This window comes from Oncorhynchus clarkii, chromosome 1, assembly GCF_045791955.1.
Source record: "Oncorhynchus clarkii lewisi isolate Uvic-CL-2024 chromosome 1, UVic_Ocla_1.0, whole genome shotgun sequence".
NCBI lineage: Eukaryota > Metazoa > Chordata > Actinopteri > Salmoniformes > Salmonidae > Oncorhynchus > Oncorhynchus clarkii.
Window position 1 is genome coordinate 4,765,865 of NC_092147.1, and position 20,544 is coordinate 4,786,408.

Consider the following 20,544-nt stretch of genomic DNA (forward strand, 5'->3'; position numbering starts at 1 on the left):
ACAAGGACCGCTACTTCTTTAACAGGCATTCTCTCTTTACTGTGTCGCCACCATGCTCGATGCTAGGTACAAGGACCGCTACTTCTTTAACAGGCATTCTCTCTTTACTGTGTCGCCACCATGCTCGATGCTAGGTGCAAGGACCGCTACTTCTTTAACAGGCATTCTCTCTTTACTGTGTCGCCACCATGCTCGATGCTAGGTACAAGGACCGCTACTTCTTTAACAGGCATTCTCTCTTTACTGTGTCGCCACCATGCTCGATGCTAGGTACATGGACCGCTACTTCTTTAATAGGCATTCTCTCTTTACTGTGTCGCCACCATGCTCGATGCTAGGTACATGGACCGCTACTTCTTTAACAGGCATTCTCTCTTTACTGTGTCGCCACCATGCTCGATGCTAGGTACAAGGACCGCTACTTCTTTAACAGGCATTCTCTCTTTACTGTGTCGCCACCATGCTCGATGCTAGGTACAAGGACCGCTACTTCTTTAACAGGCATTCTCTCTTTACTGTGTCGCCACCATGCTTGATGCTAGGTACAAGGACCGCTACTTCTTTAACAGACATTCTCTCTTTACTGTGTCGCCACCATGCTCGATGCTAGGTACAAGGACCGCTACTTCTTAAACAGGCATTCTCTCTGAATGTGAAGCACCGAGGAAGAGAGGACACGGACAGACACAGCTGGACAAGATGGAAACGGACACAGTGACAGTGAAGAGGAAGAGAGACCACGAACAGACACAGCTGGACAAGATGGAAACGGACACAGTGACAGTGAAGCACCGAGGAAGAGGCCACGGACAGACAGAGCTGAAACTTCACTGCTTGACACGTATGATGAAATCCTGGTTGAGAATGAAACGACTGAACAAATGAACAACGAAACAGCCCAGCAAGTAAGTCAAAGAAATGTTTGGATTATGTTTTACTGACTCCCAATCACGGTCAGATGTGATACAGCCTGGATTTAGTGATGCCTCTTGCACTTAGATGCAGTGCCTTAGACCACTGTGTCCACGTGTGTGTGTTAACTATTTAACTGTACTAGAATTCTTAAAAGGCCGCACATTTTTCTATATTGGTTACCGGGCATCGGTATTATTTTTTGGGGCTAAGAAAATATCGGATATCGGTATTGGCCAAAAATGTCATATTGGTGTATCACTATATCACAGTTTATCACAGCATATCACAGCATATCACAGCATATCACAGTTTATCACAGCCTATCACATCATATCACAGCATATCACAGCATATCACAGCATATCATAGTTTATCACAGCATATCACAGCTTTACACCATCACTAATTACAATCAGCACATTTAAATCCCTCCCCTTAAGTATTTGAATCACTGTGCTAGACAGGTTCCACGGTCATGTGTTATCAAGGCCTTGTTGCGGGACACGACTCCAATGTTGATCAGAGGCATTCAAATGTGTTCCGCAATATATCTTTATTACACATCTCAAATATACAATTACAGCTAGAGGCATTCCATTTAACCCCCTAGAGTCGATTGACGCACCGGTGCGTAAGTTAAAAACATTTTTTTTGAAATCCAAATGGTTTGACCTACATAAATTGTTCTCCATTTTGTTCCTCACGGGACTCGTCTGAAGGTATCCGTTACCGGGCGAAAAAAAACAAATGGAAGTATGAAGGTTGTTTTGTGCCTAACCAATCAAAGGGGTTAAATATGTGTGAAAAAAATATATATATATTTCCCGAGTTTTTAAAAATATTTGCAAGATTTAGGACAAACACTTCAAAACATTGTTTCTTCTTATTTTATTTATTTTGAATGTCATTTTCGCCATTTATGAACGCGTTATTCAATGCGTTTCTAAGGGTTATTTTATCAAATCATTTTTTAAATATATTTTTTTTGGGATACATAAAGGCGTCCTAAAATTCAGAATTAATAAATGGTAGATAGTGTGACCATATTAAAACAATTCCAATACGTCAGCTTTAGAATTAATAAATGGTACATAGTGTGACCATATTAAAACAATTCCAATACGTCAGCTTTAGAATTAATAAATGGTACATAGTGTGACCATATTAAAACAATTCCAATACGTCAGCTTTAGAATTAATAAATGGTACATAGTGTGACCATATTAAAACAATTCCAATACGTCAGCTTCAGAATTAATAAATGGTACATAGTGTGACCATATTAAAACAATTCCAATACGTCAGCTTTAGAATTAATAAATGGTACATAGTGTGACCATATTAAAACAATTCCAATACGTCAGCTTTAGAATTAATAAATGGTACATAGTGTGACCATATTAAAACAATTCCAATACGTCAGCTTTAGAATTAATAAATGGTACATAGTGTGACCATATTAAAACAATTCCAATACGTCAGCTTCAGAATTAATAAATGGTACATAGTGTGACCATATTAAAACAATTCCAATACGTCAGCTTTAGAATTAATAAATGGTACATAGTGTGACCATATTTAAACAATTCCAATACGTCAGCTTTAGAATTAATTGAATAAAAACACATCGATGCATAGATCTGGTAAAGAAGCACAGAGGTTGCGTCCCAAATTGAACCCAAATGGAACCTTACTCTCTATAAAGTGCACTATGTAGGGATTAGGGTGCCATTGTGGACAGATCCCCAGAGACTCCCTCTTTAGGTAGGAGACGAGGAAAAGTTTACAGAAATACAAAATAGCCAGACACCCAAGGGATTAACAGCATCTCTGTGTGAGTCGTTTGTACCCATCAAAACAACAGCTGGCGAAGTAGGAAACACAAATGCTATAAATCTTCATATAAATATACGGAATGTGTTTGCTTCTCAGTGTTTACATCACTCTGCTGGTTGAAGCTTGAAGCAGAGTGAATACTAACGACTTTGTTTGCTTGGAAATAAGGAAGTAGATTTAAAGGAGAAGAAGACTAAATTAATCAAAATCCTTAACTTAATGAAAAAGGAAACAGTTGGTTGATCTCCTCCCCTGCTGTAAAGCGCTACATAGCTGTCAGGTTCCAATTAAAGCTAGAGAGACTATATATGTATAGAGGCTGAGATGGGAGATGGAGGGCATATCGGGGAAAGGTACACCCTATCCCAATTCTCTTGGCCTTAGCCCTTCAATGTGTGCAGATCTGAAACGTCTGGATAGGTATAAAGTATACACATTTCCAACGTTTTAACACGGGCTCTGTTGATACATGCTCTCTTTAATCAAACAGAACGAGGAATCAAGAGAGTTGAAGCGGAAGGATATGTAAAAAAGGTCACAGTCTAGCGAAGCACTCAGAGAAGACTAGGAGTCGGAGTCTCCAGACAGAGCAGAGCATCCAGTATGGGAGATTGGACACTTCAGAGGGACCAACCTCATTGGGTGAGAACAGCCCTACTGTGTCAATGAACACAGCCTCGGGCTTTCTGCTCTGCTCTGATGACGAGGGCTTGGAAGTAAATCCACATTTAAATGCATCAAAATAAAAACATTTTCTATTCAAGTCTATTTAAACTTGCTCAAACACTGAAAATATCGAGGATATCCAGATCCATAGAGTTAAATAGAGTACTTATTTTCCATTGAACACTTCTGTGACAGCATAGACATAGCTCATTCAGGAACATACAGTGCATTCGGGAAAGTATTCAGACCCTTTCAATGTTACCACATTCTGTTACGTTACAGCCGTATTTATAAAAATAAAAACATGTCCTCATCAATGTACACATAATACCCCATAACGACAAATCGAAAAAACTGTTTATTTTTTTATTTTTGCAAATGTATTAAAAATAAAAATATAGAAATGCCTTATTTACGTAAGTATTCAGACCGTTTGCTATGAGACCTGAAATTGAGCTCAGGTGCATCCTGTTTCCATTGATCATCCTTGATATGTTTCTACAACTTGATTGGGGTCCACCTGTGGTAAATTCATTTGATTGGACATGATTTGGAAAGGCACACACCTGTCTATATAAGGTCCCACAGTTGACAGGGCATGTCAGAGCGAAAACCATGCCATGAGGTTAAAGGAATTGTCTGTAGAGCTCCGAGACAGGATTGTGTCGAGGCACAGATCTGGGGAAGGGTACCAAAACATTTTTGCAGCATTGAAGTTCCCCAAGAACACAGTGGCCTCCATCATTCTTAAATGGAAGAAGTTTGGAACCACCAAGACTCTTCCTAGAGCTGGCCACCTGGCCAAACTGAGCAACCAGGGAAGAAGGGCCTTTCTCAGGCAGGTGACCAAGAACCCAATAGTCATTCTGACAGTGCTCAAGAGTTCCTCTGTGGAGATGGGAGAACCTTCCAGAAGGACAACCATCTCTGCAGCACTCCACCAATCAGGCCTTTATGGTAGAGTGGTCAGAGGGATGCCACTCCTCAGTAAAAGGCACATGACAGCCCGCTTGGAGTTTGCCAAAAGGCACCTAAAGGACTCTCAGACCATGAGAAATAAGATTCTCTGGTCTGATGAAACCAAGATTGAACTCTTTGGCCTGAATGCCAAGAGTCACGTCTGGAGGAAACCGGTCACCATCCCTACGGTGAAGCATGGTGGTGGCAGCATCATGCTGTGGGGATGTTTTTCAGGGGTAGGGACTGGGAGACTATTCAGGATCAAGGGAAAGATGAACAGAGCAAAGTACAGAGAGATCATTGATGAAAACCTGCTCCAGAGCGCTCAGGACCTTAGACTTAGGTGAAGGTTCACCTTCCAACAGGAGAACCACCCTAAGCACACAGCCAAGACAACGCAGGAGTGGCTTTGCGACAAGTCTCTGAATGTCCTTGAGTAGCCCAGCCAGAGCCCGGACTTGAACCTCATCGAACATCTCTGGAGAGACCTGAAAATAGCCGTGTAGCAAAGCTCTCCATCCAACCTGACAGATCTAGAGAGAAGAATGGGAGAAAATCCCCAAATACAGGTGAGCCAAGCTCGTAGCGTCATACCCAAGAAGACTCGAGGCTGTAATCGCTGCCAAAGGTGCTTCAACAAAGTACTGAGTAAAGGTTCTGAATACTTATGAATACTGATGGAAATGTTATTATTTGTTTATACATTTGCTAATGTTTCTAAAAAAACAGTTTTTGCTTTGTCATTATGGGGTGTTGTGATGTCATTATGAGGTGTTGTGATGTCATTATGAGGGGTTGTGATGTCCTTATGGGGTATTGTGATGTCATTATGGGGTATTGTGATGTCATTATGGGGTATTGTGTGATGATTGATGAGGGAAAAAAACAATTTAATACATTTTAGAATAAGGCTGTAATGTAACGAAATGGGGGAAAAGTCAAGGGTCTGAATACTTTCCAAATGCACTGTAGGTACATACCGTTATTGACTTCCCTCTAGTGCAAAGTATAATTAACCTAACCCTGACCTAACCCTGATCTAACCCTGACCTAACCCTGACCTAACCCTGACCTAAATCTGACCTAACCCTGACCTAACCCTTACCTAAACCTGACCTAACCCTGACCTAACCCTAACCTAACCCTTACCTAACCCTGACCTAACCCTGACCTAACCCTTACCTAAATCTGACCTAACCCTGACCTAACCCTTACCTAAACCTGACCTAACCCTGACCTAACCCTAACCTAACCTAACCCTGACCTAACACTGACCTAAACCTTAACGCTAACCTAACCTGACCTAACCCTGACCTAACCCTAACCCTGACCTAACCCTAACCTAACCCTGACCTAACCCTAACCTAACCCTAACCTAAACCTAACCCTGACCTAACCCTAACCTAAACCTAACCCTGACCTAACCCTAACCTAACCCTAACCTAACGCTGACCTAACCCTGACCTAACCTGACCTAACCCTGACCTAACCCTAACCTAACCCTGACCTAAACCTAACCTAACCCTGACCTAACCCTGACCTAAACCTAACCCTGACCTAACCCTAACCCTGACCTAACCCTAACCTAACTCTAACCTAACCCTGGCCTAACCCTAACCTAACCCTGACCTAACCCTGACCTAACCCTAACCTAACTCTAACCTAAACCTGAATAGCTGACCTGTTAAATTATGTCTGTTAATGTGTTAATGTCTTACCTTCTTGGGAGAGAACACGCCCACGGTTCCTCCGTCTTCCCTCATAGCCACACCCATCTCAGCCAGCAGGGCCTCTCTGTGGAAGAGAATGGACAGTTGTTCAACGGCCCAAGGTTGGGGTCAATTCAAATTAAAATCAGTCAATTCAGGAAGTGATTTGAATTTAAAATGGAAAAATGGAAAAACGTTTAAAATAAATTAGTTTCTCCTTTTTCGGCTTATTGAAAAGTCAATAAAAATAAAAGCTCTTTTTACAAATATTGAATTTGTATTTCATTTTACTTCCTGAATTTACTGAATTTAATTTGAATTGACCACAACCCTGCAGTGGTCTCCTATTCTTCCATGTTCCTTGGATCCAGAGACTGGATTGACCTTTCCTTATAATCTATACTGTAAGAAGAGATGTCGAAGTGGTAGTAACTCACCTTTCCATTCTGATGGCTTCTGTTCTGCGAAGTTTCTCCTCCCAGGTCTCATTGAGCTCAGCAATGATCTTCTCTGTTTCCTGATGAAATCCCCCAAAAATATGACAAAACTGTTGTGAACCCTCCAGTGTCTATGTTCAATATGTGGGACAGAGGGTATTATGTCTGACTGTAATAAATTACTTAATCAATAAATGAATTAATTCATCAATCAATCAAGTGATCAGTTCACCTTGAGTCTCTCGATGGCCTCCTCGCTTCCGGGGCTGAACATGATGCGGTCGTGGAGGCTGGCGATGGATCCGGCTCGACTGGACAGGGCGGACAGAGAGGGGGAGGGGCTCATCCCCGTCATGGCATTGGTCACTGTGGAGAGATCATCCTTTTGATTGACAGCTTGGCGATTATTGTTATTGTTCTTGAAATCGGATAGGTCTGTCAGGGGAGGGGGCGGGACAGAGGAAACAGTGGGTGGTGGGAGTGGGGGTAGGAAGTGGGGATTAGCGCAGGGTACAGGGAGGTAAGAGAGACGGAGAGAAGCGGACAGAAAAGGACGAGAGCAGAAGGAAAAATAGAAAAGAAGGAAGAAGAAGAAGAAGAAGACATGAAACTAATCTGAAACACAAAGAGAACATTTAACCGCGAGTAAGAAACACACAAGGAAGAGAAGACAAGAGCAGCGCAGTGTGCAGAAAGCCAGAAGAAGAACGTAAAAGGTGCGGCAGTATGGGCATACTAATTCTAATAATGAAACAAAACAATCTAACATCAAGCCAAATCCAAAGTATGCCGTCAAGCTTCAAGCAAAGCGTTTATCAGTCAGTAAAGCCATTCAGAATCATCCTCAACAACAACACTGGTGTCCCTTCCTGGAAGGCTCTGAGGGTTAGTTCCCTGTCGCATGGCTACGACGTGGCTACGACATGGCTACGACGTGGCTACGACGTGGCTACGACGTGGCTACGACGTGGCTACGACGTGGCTACGACGTGGCTACGACATGGCTACGACGTGGCTACTACATGGCTACGACATGGCTACTACATGGCTACGACATGGCTACGACGTGGCTACGACGTGGCTACGATGTGGCTACGACCATGGCTACGACCATGGCTACGACGTGGCTACGACATGGCTACGACGTGCCTACGACGTGGCTACGACGTGGCTACGACATGGCTACGACCATGGCTACGACATGGCTACGACGTGGCTACGACGTGGCTACGACGTGTATACGACATGGCTACGACATGGCTACGACGTGGCTACGACGTGGCTACGACGTGCCTTCGACGTGGCTACGACGTGGCTACGACGTGGCTACGACGTGTCTACGACATGGCTACGACATGGCTACGACCATGGCTACGACATTGCTACGACCATGGCTACGACGTGGCTACGACGTGGCTACTATGACATGCTTTGACTCTCTTTCATCCACGGACAAACACTCTGAAAGGAAATATGAGCGTTACTTTGCATAGAGCGCACGTGTTAGCAGAAAGTCCTATTCAGACCATATTGGCCAAGGTCTATATCAAACTACCCATGAAGGAAATATGATATGCAGTAAACAGGCATTACCTATGGATTAACCAATCTGCATCCAGGATCCAAACTACCCGTTTCTTTAAAAAAAAACAATATATACGTTTTTTAAATCTAATGATGTAATACCATGGGAAGAGCACATACAATACCAGCTTCTTCACTGAGAGGTTGCCTTCCTCATATCAAACTCTCCATCAATGAAATCTAATGATGAAATACCATGGGGAAGAACCACAGAAGACCATCTAGACTGGAGTGCTCTGGGTGCACCTAGACACGACTACTGTCTAAAAAGCTAGTGAGGATCACTAACTGCTCTGACAGCTACTGTAAAAAAAACAACTAAAAAAACAATCGTTAGTAAATCCATTATTGGAACAGGGAAATACATTTCTACTTCAAGAGCGTAACGGAGGCCGACAAAAACTGATAACAAAATAGAACAAGGACTGACTGTACTGTATATTGAGGTTGAGATTCTTTGTTCATCATGGGAAGAGCCCACATCAAGATTATCTACTGTACTGATGGGGATGTGGTTTCCTTCCTGGTCTCTCCACAGTACTATACTACAGAGAGAGGGGATGTGGTTTCCTTCCTGGTCTCTCCACAGTACTATACTACAGAGAGAGGGGATGTGGTTTCCTTCCTGGTCTCTCCACAGTACTATACTACAGAGAGAGGGGATGTGGTTTCCTTCCTGGTCTCTCCACAGTACTGTACTACAGAGAGGGGATGTGGTTTCCTTCCTGGTCTCTCCACAGTACTATACTACAGAGAGAGGGGATGTGGTTTCCTTCCTGGTCTCTCCACAGTACTGTACTACAGAGAGGGGATGTGGTTTCCTTCCTGGTCTCTCCACAGTACTATACTACAGAGAGAGGGGATGTGGTTTCCTTCCTGGTCTCTCCACAGTACTATACTACAGAGAGAGGGGATGTGGTTTCCTTCCTGGTCTCTCCACAGTACTATACTACAGAGAGAGGGGATGTGGTTTCCTTCCTGGTCTCTCCACAGTACTATACTACAGAGAGGGGATGTGGTTTCCTTCCTGGTCTCTCCACAGTACTATACTACAGAGAGGGGATGTGGTTTCCTTCCTGGTCTCTCCACAGTACTGTACTACAGAGAGAGGGGATGTGGTTTCCTTCCTGGTCTCTCCACAGTACTATACTACAGAGAGAGGGGATGTGGTTTCCTTCCTGGTCTCTCCACAGTACTATACTACAGAGAGAGGGGATGTGGTTTCCTTCCTGGTCTCTCCACAGTACTATACTACAGAGAGGGGATGTGGTTTCCTTCCTGGTCTCTCCACAGTACTATACTACAGAGAGAGGGGATGTGGTTTCCTTCCTGGTCTCTCCACAGTACTATACTACAGAGAGAGGGGATGTGGTTTCCTTCCTGGTCTCTCCACAGTACTATACTACAGAGAGGGGATGTGGTTTCCTTCCTGGTCTCTCCACAGTACTACACTACAGAGAGAGGGGATGTGGTTTCCTTCCTGGTCTTTATCCACAGTACTATACTACAGAGAGAGGATGTGGTTTCCTTCCTGGTCTTTCCACAGTACTATACTACAGAGAGGAAGGAAGGTCTCCTTGACAACTATTTAGAACATCGGGTGTCCCAAGTGGCACCCTATTCCCTATTATAGTGTACTACATTTGACCAGGGCCCATAGGGCTTTGGACAAAGGTAGCAGGGATTACGATACCACTTGGGATGTACCCGTGGACTGTATAAGATGAGGAAATTCCTTGTCAATCAAGATTTTACTAATAGATTCATCACACTGAAATATAGGTGATTTTTTTGTTGTCTCAGAATTGGTCTCAAATATCTATTCCACAGGCTATGAATTTATCACAGTGCACAATATAGCGAAACGTATATGTCACCTTCTATGGGAAACAATGAGTCTCGGCACTGCAGGTAGGTAGGTGTTGCTATACCAACACACCGAGAGTCAAAGTAGACCGAATCACCAGTCTGGCTCCTTCCTGTTGCGCCTGCCAGTCAAGATGACACATGTACCACTTCTGACACCCTGAAGTCTGTCGCCATGTCGTTCGGTAATACTGGTATTATACACACAGTAGCAAAACACCAATTTCCTGTGATAAAAAGGACAGCTAGGGCGTAAAATATATTAAGTGTTTACCTTATTAAGGAGTCATTTCCCGTTACCTCAGGGAATTGATTAAGGGTGTCACATAGAACTGCTGTAAAAATATATATATATTTTCTTTAAAAAAACAAAATCAAAAACATACTGCCTTCCTGAACTCTGGACACCAGCGATTAAGCTATATGAGCCCAGTCCACACGAGCATCTCTACAGCACCAGAGGGAAACAGCACCTACTGTCCAAGCCCAGAATTGCATCTGATATCTCTTAGGTATTTTCTAGCAGATAGGATACTAACAACCAGGCTGACATCTAGAGCAAGTCTGCCCGAAGGCCACGTGTCCTTGTTGATCTGATACATACATGTGCACATGATTGATCGCGATCAATATTTTCCTTGGCATTTTGAACAACCTTTGATGAATTAACTCACTGATTAGTCATTAATCAATTGATTAATAATCAACTATTGACACATTACTCTGGTGCTGCAGAGAGTACAACTATTGACACATTGCTCTGGGGCTGCTAAAGGTGCCATGGAGCGAAGCGTATAAGAGGACAGACAAAAACTCAGCAGAGAGACAAATTAAGAAACATTAACACACATTTCAAACCAGCAACGTCCGTGCCGGGAGGCCCCTTGTACGCTGAGAGAGAAAAAAACAGAAAGACAGAAAGAGGAGGTGAGAGACAGAGAGAGAGAGAGAGAAAAAGAGAGAGAGGGAGATAGAGAGAAAAAGAGAGAGTCAGAGAGAGAGAGAGAGAGACAGAGAGAGAGAGAGAGAGAGAGACAGAGAGAAAGTGTGAGCGAGAGAGAGAGAGAGAGAGAGAGAGAGTGAGAGAGAGAGAGAGACAGAGAGAGAGACAGAGAGAGAGAGAGAGAGAGAGAGAGAGAGAAAGAGAGAGAGAGAGAGAGAGAGAAAGAGACAGGGAGAGAGACAGAGAGAGAGACAGAGAGAGAGAGACAGAGAGAGAGAGACAGAGAGAGAGAGAGAGAGAGGGAGAGAGAGAGAGAGAGAGAGAGAGAGAGAGAGAGAGACAAAGAGAGAGAGACAAAGAGAGAGAGACAGAGAGAGACAGAGAGAGCGAGAGAGAGAGAGAGAGAGAGACAGATGAACAAACACTGTGATAGAATCAATCAGTAACTCAGTGTAAGATGAGCATAGCTTACTGGTGTTGCTTTAAGGGCCCCTAGTCTGTCACTCAGACCTCTATCTGAGAATCAGTCTACTCGAATGTACAGTTAATTATCCGAATGCATATTTGCAGTTTCCTTCCTACTCCAGCCTGTAGTCTGTAGGCTACATAAGGAGGCCCACTGTACATCTTTTCCAAACTGTACGACGGCTGGCTGAGTGAGGTTCTGAAAACAAACTGCTGTAGGTCGCCTTTTCTGAACTCTGGACACAAGCGACAAAGCTAACGTCTGTAACACCAGAGGGAAACAGCACCTACTGTCCAAGCCCAGAAATGCATCTGATATCTCTTAGGTATTTTCTAGCAGATAGCCTACTAACAACCAGGCTGACCGCTAGAGCAAGCCACGTGTACTTGATCTGGTACTGATTGGTCGTGATCAATATTTTCCTGGGCAATATGAAATAATAGTTGATTATCTCAATGATTAGTCATTAATCTGGTGCAGCAGAGTACAGCTATAAGAACATGCTGTCGATGCTAAGCAGCACGGAGCGAAGAGTACAGAGGACAGACAAAGAAACAGCCTAAAGCCAAACAGATAAACAGTAGAGAGATAAACAGTAGAGAGATAAACAGTAGAGGGAAACAGTAGAGAGAAAAACAGTAGAGGGAAACAGTAGAGAGATAAACAGTAGAGATAAACAGTAGAGAGAGAAACAGTAGAGAGAAACAGTAGAGAGATAAACAGTAGAAAGATATAGAAACAGTAGAGAGATAGACAGTAGAGAGATAAACAGTAGAGAGGTAGACAGTAGAGAGATAAACAGTAGAGAGATAAACAGTAGAGAGAAACAGTAGAGAGATATAGAAACAGTAGAGATAAATAGTAGAGAGATAAACAGTAGAGATAAACAGTAGAGAGAGAAACAGTAGAGAGATAAACAGTAGAGAGAAACAGTAGAGAAATAAACAGTAGAGAGATATAGAAACAGTAGAGATAAATAGTAGAGAGATAAAAAGTAGAGATAAACAGTAGAGAGATAAACAGTAGAGAGATATAGAAACAGTAGAGAGATATAGAAACAGTAGAGATAAATAGTAGAGAGATAAACAGTAGAGATAAACAGTAGAGAGATAAACAGTAGAGAGATAAACAGTAGAAAGATAAACAGTAGAGAGATAAACAGTAGAAAGATATAGAAACAGTAGAGAGATAGACAGTAGAGAGAAACAGTAGAGAGATATAGAAACAGTAGAGATAAATAGTAGAGAGATAAACAGTAGAGATAAACAGTCGAGAGAGAAACAGTAGAGAGATAAACAGTAGAGAGAAACAGTAGAGAAATAAACAGTAGAGAGATAAACAGGAGAGATATAAACAGTAGAAAGATATAGAAACAGTAGAGAGATAGACAGTAGAGAGAAACAGTAGAGAGATATAGAAACAGTAGAGATAAATAGTAGAGAGATAAACAGTAGAGATAAACAGTAGAGAGAGAAACAGTAGAGAGATAAACAGTAGAGAGAAACAGTAGAGAAATAAACAGTAGAGAGATATAGAAACAGTAGAGATAAATAGTAGAGAGATAAACAGTAGAGATAAACAGTAGAGAGAGAAACAGTAGAGAGAAACAGTAGAGAGAGAAACAGTAGAGAGATAAACAGTAGAGAGATAAACAGTAGAGAAATATAGAAACACACATTTCAAACCAGCAACTTCAGTGCCAAGAGCTGGCCCCTTGTACGCTGGGAGAGAAAGAGAGAGAGAGACAGAGAGACAGAAAGGAGAACACAGTGAGAGACAGGAGAACACAGTGAGAGACAGGAGAACACAGTGAGAGACAGGAGAACACAGTGAGAGACAGGAGAACACAGTGAGAGACAGGAGAACCCAGTGTGAGACAGGAGAACCCAGTGAGAGACAGGAGAACACAGTGACAGACAGTAGAACACAGTGACAGACAGGAGAACACCATGAGAGACAAGAGAACCCAGTGTGAGACAGGAGAACACAGTAAGAGACAGGAGAACAGAGTGAAAACAGTAGAAAGATAAACAGTTGAGAGAAACAGTAGAGAGAGAAATAGTGGAAAGATAAACAGTAGAGAGAAACAGTAGAGAGAGAAACAGTGGAGAGATAAACAGTAGAGAGATAAACAGTGGAGAGATAAACAGTAGAGAGATAAACAGTAGAGAGATAAACAGTAGAGAAATATAGAAACAGTAGAGAGATAAACAGTAGAGATAGAAACAGTAGAGAGATGTAGAAACAGTAGAGAGATAAAAAGTAGAGAGATAAACAGTAGAGAAATATAGAAACAGTAGAGAGATAAACAGTAGAGAAATATAGAAACAGTAGAGAGATAAAAAGTAGAGATAAACAGTAGAGAAATATAGAAACAGTAGAGAGATAAAAAGTAGAGAGATAAACAGTAGAGAGAGAAAAACAGTAGAGAGATAAACAGTAGAGAAATATAGAAACAGTAGAGAGATAAACAGTAGAGAAATATAGAAACAGTAGAGAGATAAACAGTAGAGAGATAAACAGTAGAGCGATATAGAAACAGTAGAGAGATAAACAGTAGAGAAATATAGAAACACACATTTCAAACCAGCAACTTCAGTGCCAAGAGCTGGCCCCTTGTACGCTGGGAGAGAAAGAGAGAGAGAGACAGAGAGACAGAAAGGAGAACACAGTGAGAGACAGGAGAACACAGTGAGAGACAGGAGAACACAGTGAGAGACTAACTCATTTACTCAGTGTTAGGTGAACAGCTGCTTCTAACATACAGGTTGTGCTAACACACTGGTCCTGCTAACATACTGGTCCTGCTAACAGACTGGTCCTGCTAACATACTGGTCCTGTTAACATACTGGTCATGCTAACATACTGGTCCTGCTAACATACTGGTCCTGCTAACATACTGGTCCTGCTAACATACTGGTCCTGCTAACATACTGGTGAAGCTAACATACTGGTCCTGCTAACAGACTGGTCCTGCTAACATACTGGTCATGCTAACATACTGGTCCTGCTAACATACTGGTGAAGCTAACATACTGGTCCTGCTAACAGACTGGTCCTGCTAACATACTGGTCCTGCTAACATACTGGTCATGCTAACATACTGGTCCTGCTAACATACTGGTGAAGCTAACATACTGGTCCTGCTAACATACTGGTCCTGCTAACATACTGGTCCTGCTAACACACTGGTCCTGCTAACATACTGGTCCTGCTAACATACTGGTGAAGCTAACATACTGGTCCTGCTAACAGACTGGTCCTGCTAACATACTGGTCCTGCTAACATACTGGTCATGCTAACATACTGGTCCTGCTAACATACTGGTGAAGCTAACATACTGGTCCTGCTAACATACTGGTCCTGCTAACATACTGGTAAAGCTAATAAACTGGTCCTGCTAACATACTGGTCCTGCTAACATACTGGTCCTGCTAACATACTGGTGAAGCTAACATACTGGTCCTGCTAACATACTGGTCCTGCTAACATACTGGTCCTGCTAACATACTGGTCCTGCTAACATACTGGTGGTGTTAACACAATGATCCTGCTAACGTACTGGTCCTGCTAACATACTGGTCCTGCTAACATACTGGTCCAGCTAACATACTGGTGAAGCTAACATACTGGTCCTGCTAACATACTGGTCCTGCTAACATACTGGTGAAGCTAATATACTGGTCCTGCAAACATTCTGGTCCTGCTAACATACTGGTCCTGCTAACATACTGGTGAAGCTAACATACTGGTCCTGCTAACATACTGGTGGTGTTAACACAATGGTCCTGCTAACATACTGGTCCTGCTAACATACTGGTCCTGCTAACATAATGGTCCTGCTAACATACTGGTCCTGCTAACATAATGGTCCTGCTAACATAATGGTCCTGCTAACATACTGGTCCTGCTAACATACTGGTGCTGCTAACATACTGGTCCTGCGTACACACTGGTCCTGCTAACATACTGGTGAAGCTAACATACTGGTGGTGTTAACACACTGGTCCTGCTAACATACTGGTGAAGCTAACATACTGGTGGTGTTAACACACTGGTCCTTCTAACATAATGGTCCTGCTAACATACTGGTCCTGCTAACATAATGGTCCTGCTAACATAATGGTCCTGCTAACATACTGGTCCTGCTAACATACTGGTGAAGCTATCATACTGGTCCTGCGTACACACTGGTCCTGCTAACATACTGGTGAAGCTAACATACTGGTGCTGCTAACATAATGGTCCTGCTAACATACTGGTCCTGCTAACATACTGGTCCTGCTAACACACTGGTCCTGCTAACATACTGGTGAAGCTAACATACTGGTCCTGCTAACATACTGGTCCTGCTAACATACTGGTCCTGCTAACATACTGATGAAGCTAACATACTGGTCCTGCTAACATACTGGTCCTGCAAACATACTGGTGAAGCTAACATACTGGTCCTGCTAACATACTGGTCCTGCTAACATACTGGTGAAGCTAACATACTGGTCCTGCTAACATACTGGTCCTGCTAACATACTGATGAAGCTAACAGACTGGTCCTGCTAACATACCGGTGAAGCTAACATACTGGTCCTGCTAACATACTGGTCCTGCTAACATACTGGTGAAGCTAACATACTGGTCCTGCTAACATACTGGTCCTGCTAACATACTGATGAAGCTAACATACTGGTGAAGCTAACATACTGGTGAAGCTAACATACTGGTCCTGCTAACATACTGGTGGTGCTAACTCACTGGTCCTGCTAACATATTGGTCCTGCTAATATACTGGTCATGCTAACATACTGGTCCTGCTAACATACTGGTGCTGCTCACATACTGGTCCTGCTAACATACTGGTCCTGCTAACATACTGGTCATGCTAACATACTGGTTGTGCTAACATACTGGTCCTGCTAACATACTGGTCCTGCTAACATACTGGTCCTGCTAACATACTGGTCCTGCTAACATACTGGTGGTGCGAACATACTGGTCCTGCTAACATACTGGTGAAGCTAACACACTGGTTCAGCTAACATACTGGTCCTGCTAACATACTGGTCCTGCTAACATACTGGTGAAGCTAACATACAGAGTACCAGTACTGAGTCAATGTACAGGGGTACCAGGTAATAACATGGCTATATACAGGAAGTACCAGTACCTAGTCAATGTGCAGGGGTACCAGGTAATTGAGGTAGATATGTACATATAATCAGGAATAAAGTAGTTAGTCCATATCAATCAGACTTGTTTTATTACTAAGTATCGTCTTGGTTTCAATCATTCTCTGAGTTGAATTCGTAGGCTTGGTTGTTTTGCATCCTAATTTGCCATTGAAACTCATTCGTCAGAAGAGGGGTAAGTAAAGAAGGGTAAGTTAGACTGATCCACACAATCTTCTGTTAACACACAGACTGAAGGAGGTTTGTGAGAGATGTGTGAAGTGATTTAGAGAGGACAAAAAGGAGACCAGAGACTGTGAGTGCCAAGGAAGTGGGCAGGAGAGAGAGAGAGAGAGAGAGAGAGAGAGAGACATTGGGACCCCCTCCCAATGGGTGGCAGTGAGTGAATAGCTAGGGATTTCCATTGTGAATGTTCACTTGTGACTGAGATGTGGTTTCCACCATAAATAGCTACACCATCTCTAGCTCTACAGAGATGCTAAATTCCTGTAACTTTCTCCAAATTCCCAGGTTTTCCAGGAATCCTAGTTGGAGGAATCTGGATTTCCTGCTCACTTCCTTCCCGGTTCCAGAATCTTCCTGGAAAACCTGGGAAGTCACCAGAATGTTGCAACCGTAGCATCACCAATCATGATTACAGTATAGAAGGCCAGGACAGCCCATTGGACGAGCCCTTACTCTCAAGGATGTCTCCCAAGCCCTGGGATAGGAGCAAGTCCCTCAGACGGCCCACCTCCTCCTTCAGCTCACGAACCAATCGATTGTTCGGGTCCTCGTTGATCACAGCATTACAGCGAATCTGTTTGGCTCGGTCTGCGTACCTGTTGAGGGGAAAGGATCATTGGCATGATGAGACCTGGTCTCGAACACACACACACACACACACACACACACACACACACACACACACACACACACACACACACACACACACACACACACACACACACACACACACACACACACACACACAAATCTCATGAATGGATTACCGCATGCAGCAGTCTAACACTGCAGCTGCAACTTGGAAGGGTCTTTTAAGAGTGAATCTGGCACAGGGAACAAGCCAATGAGGAAATGCAATAATGGGCTCGCTCTATTCTACAAGGTCTTGTCCATCAATTCATCTTTGATCAGCTGCTGTGAGAGAGAGAGACAGAGAGAGAGAGAGAGAGAGAGAAGAGGGACAAATAGAGATAGAGAGAAATAGAGAGAGAGAGAGAGAGAGAGAGAGTTCTCTGTTCCTTTACCTGAGTGTGCTGAGAGTCTCGTCATAGTTGATGTCAGCTGGACTGAGAGCAGCAACCATGGCAGTACGAGAGTTTCCCCCTGAACAAGAAAGGAGTTAAAATGAATTAGGATCTGTCAGATGAATTAGGACCTGTAAGATTAACTAGGATCTGTAAGATTAATTAGGATCTGTTACATACTGTGCATACACTAGGACTAATAGAAGGTTATAATAGCTATCTTTACCTACCTAAATTCTCTCTCACAAACCAGATTATCGGTTCCTACCTAAATTCTCTCTCAGTAGCCGGGTCAACACAGAATCTCTGTAAAGTTGGTTCCCACGTAAATTCTCTCTCAGAAGCCAGGTCAACACAGAATCTCTGTAAAGTTAAAGGCTCCCACCTAAGTTCTCTCTCAGTAGCCAGGTCAACACAGAATCTCTGTAAAGTTAAAGGTTCCCACCTAAGTTCTCTCTCAGTAGCCAGGTCAACACAGACTCTCTGTAAAGTTAAAGGTTCCCACCTAAGTTCTCTCTCAGTAGCCAGGTCAACACAGAATCTCTGTAAAGTTAAAGGTTCCCACCTAAGTTCTCTCTCAGTAGCCAGGTCAACACAGAATCTCTGTAAAGTTAAAGGTTCCTATGTAAGTTCTCTCTCAGTAGCCAGGTCAACACAGAATCTCTGTAAAGTTAAAGGTTCCTACCTAAGTTCTTTCTCAGTAGCCAGGTCAACACAGAATCTCTGTAAAGTTAAAGGTTCCCACCTAAGTTCTCTCTCAGTAGCCAGATCAACACAGAATCTCTGTAAAGTTAAAGGTTCCTACCTAAGTTCTTTCTCAGTAGCCAGGTCAACACAGAATCTCTGTAAAGTTAAAGGTTCCTACCTAAGTTCTTTCTCAGTAGCCAGGTCAACACAGAATCTCTGTAAAGTTAAAGGTTCCTACCTAAGTTCTCTCTCAGTAGCCAGGTCAACACATAATCTCTGTAAAGTTAAAGGTTCCTACCTAAGTTCTCTCTCAGTAGCCAGGTCAACACAGAATCTCTGTAAAGTTAAAGGCTCCCACCTAAGTTCTCTCTCAGTAGCCAGGTCAACACAGAATCTTATAAAGGTTCCCACCTAAGTTCTCTCTCAGTAGCCAGGTCAACACAGAATCTCTGTAAAGTTATAAAGGTTCCCACCTAAGTTCTCTCTCAGTAGCCAGGTCAACACAGAATCTCTGTAAAGTTATAAAGGTTCCCACCTAAGTTCTCTCTCAGTAGCCAGGTCAACACATAATCTCTGTAAAGTTAAAGGTTCCTACCTAAGTTCTCTCTCAGTAGCCAGGTCAACACAGAATCTCTGTAAAGTTAAAGGCTCCCACCTAAGTTCTCTCTCAGTAGCCAGGTCAACACAGAATCTTATAAAGGTTCCCACCTAAGTTCTCTCTCAGTAGCCAGGTCAACACAGAATCTCTGTAAAGTTATAAAGGTTCCCACCTAAGTTCTCTCTCAGTAGCCAGGTCAACACAGAATCTCTGTAAAGTTAAAGGTTCCCACCTAAGTTCTCTCTCAGTAGCCAGGTCAACACAGAATCTCTGTAAAGTTAAAGGTTCCTATGTAAGTTCTCTCTCAGTAGCCAGGTCAACACAGAATCTCTGTAAAGTTAAAGGTTCCTACCTAAGTTCTTTCTCAGTAGCCAGGTCAACACAGAATCTCTGTAAAGTTAAAGGTTCCCACCTAAGTTCTCTCTCAGTAGCCAGATCAACACAGAATCTCTGTAAAGTTAAAGGTTCCTACCTAAGTTCTTTCTCAGTAGCCAGGTCAACACAGAATCTCTGTAAAGTTAAAGGTTCCCACCTAAGTTCTCTCTCAGTAGCCAGGTCAACACAGAATCTCTGTAAAGTTAAAGGTTCCTACCTAAGTTCTTTCTCAGTAGCCAGGTCAACACAGAATCTCTGTAAAGTTAAAGGTTCCTACCTAAGTTCTCTCTCAGTAGCCAGGTCAACACATAATCTCTGTAAAGTTAAAGGTTCCTACCTAAGTTCTCTCTCAGTAGCCAGGTCAACACAGAATCTCTGTAAAGTTAAAGGCTCCCACCTAAGTTCTCTCTCAGTAGCCAGGTCAACACAGAATCTTATAAAGGTTCCCACCTAAGTTCTCTCTCAGTAGCCAGGTCAACACAGAATCTCTGTAAAGTTATAAAGGTTCCCACCTAAGTTCTCTCTCAGTAGCCAGGTCAACACAGAATCTCTGTAAAGTTATAAAGGTTCCCACCTAAGTTCTCTCTCAGTAGCCAGGTCAACACATAATCTCTGTAAAGTTAAAGGTTCCTACCTAAGTTCTCTCTCAGTAGCCAGGTCAACACAGAATCTCTGTAAAGTTAAAGGCTCCCACCTAAGTTCTCTCTCAGTAGCCAGGTCAACACAGAATCTTATAAAGGTTCCCACCTAAGTTCTCTCTCAGTAGCCAGGTCAACACAGAATCTCTGTAAAGTTATAAAGGTTCCCACCTAAGTTCTCTCTCAGTAGCCAGGTCAACACAGAATCTCTGTAAAGTTATAAAGGTTCCCACCTAAGTTCTCTCTCAGTAGCCAGGTCAACAAATAATCTCTGTAAAGTTATAAAGGTTCCTACCTAAGTTCTCTCTCAGTAGCCAGGTCAACACAGAGTCTCTGTAAAGTTAAAGGTTCCCACCTAAGTTCTCTCTCAGTAGCCAGGTCAACACAGAATCTCTGTAAAGTTAAAGGTTCCTATGTAAGTTCTCT

General features: G+C 42.9%; 1 protein-coding gene across 1 annotated transcript in view; it reads right to left on the reverse strand.

Moving 5' to 3' along the window:
* LOC139416564 (kinesin-like protein KIF1A) overlaps positions 1–20,544 on the reverse strand; it is a 146,445-nt gene that overhangs the window by 64,342 nt on the left and 61,559 nt on the right. Inside the window, exons 11-15 of the mRNA XM_071165380.1 lie at positions 17,821–17,899; positions 17,249–17,391; positions 6,756–6,889; positions 6,524–6,603; positions 6,096–6,171 (exon numbers count right to left, since the gene is read on the reverse strand). Of these exons, the coding sequence (XP_071021481.1) occupies positions 6,096–6,171; positions 6,524–6,603; positions 6,756–6,889; positions 17,249–17,391; positions 17,821–17,899 (512 nt within the window). The remainder of the gene's footprint in view (positions 1–6,095; positions 6,172–6,523; positions 6,604–6,755; positions 6,890–17,248; positions 17,392–17,820; positions 17,900–20,544) is intronic.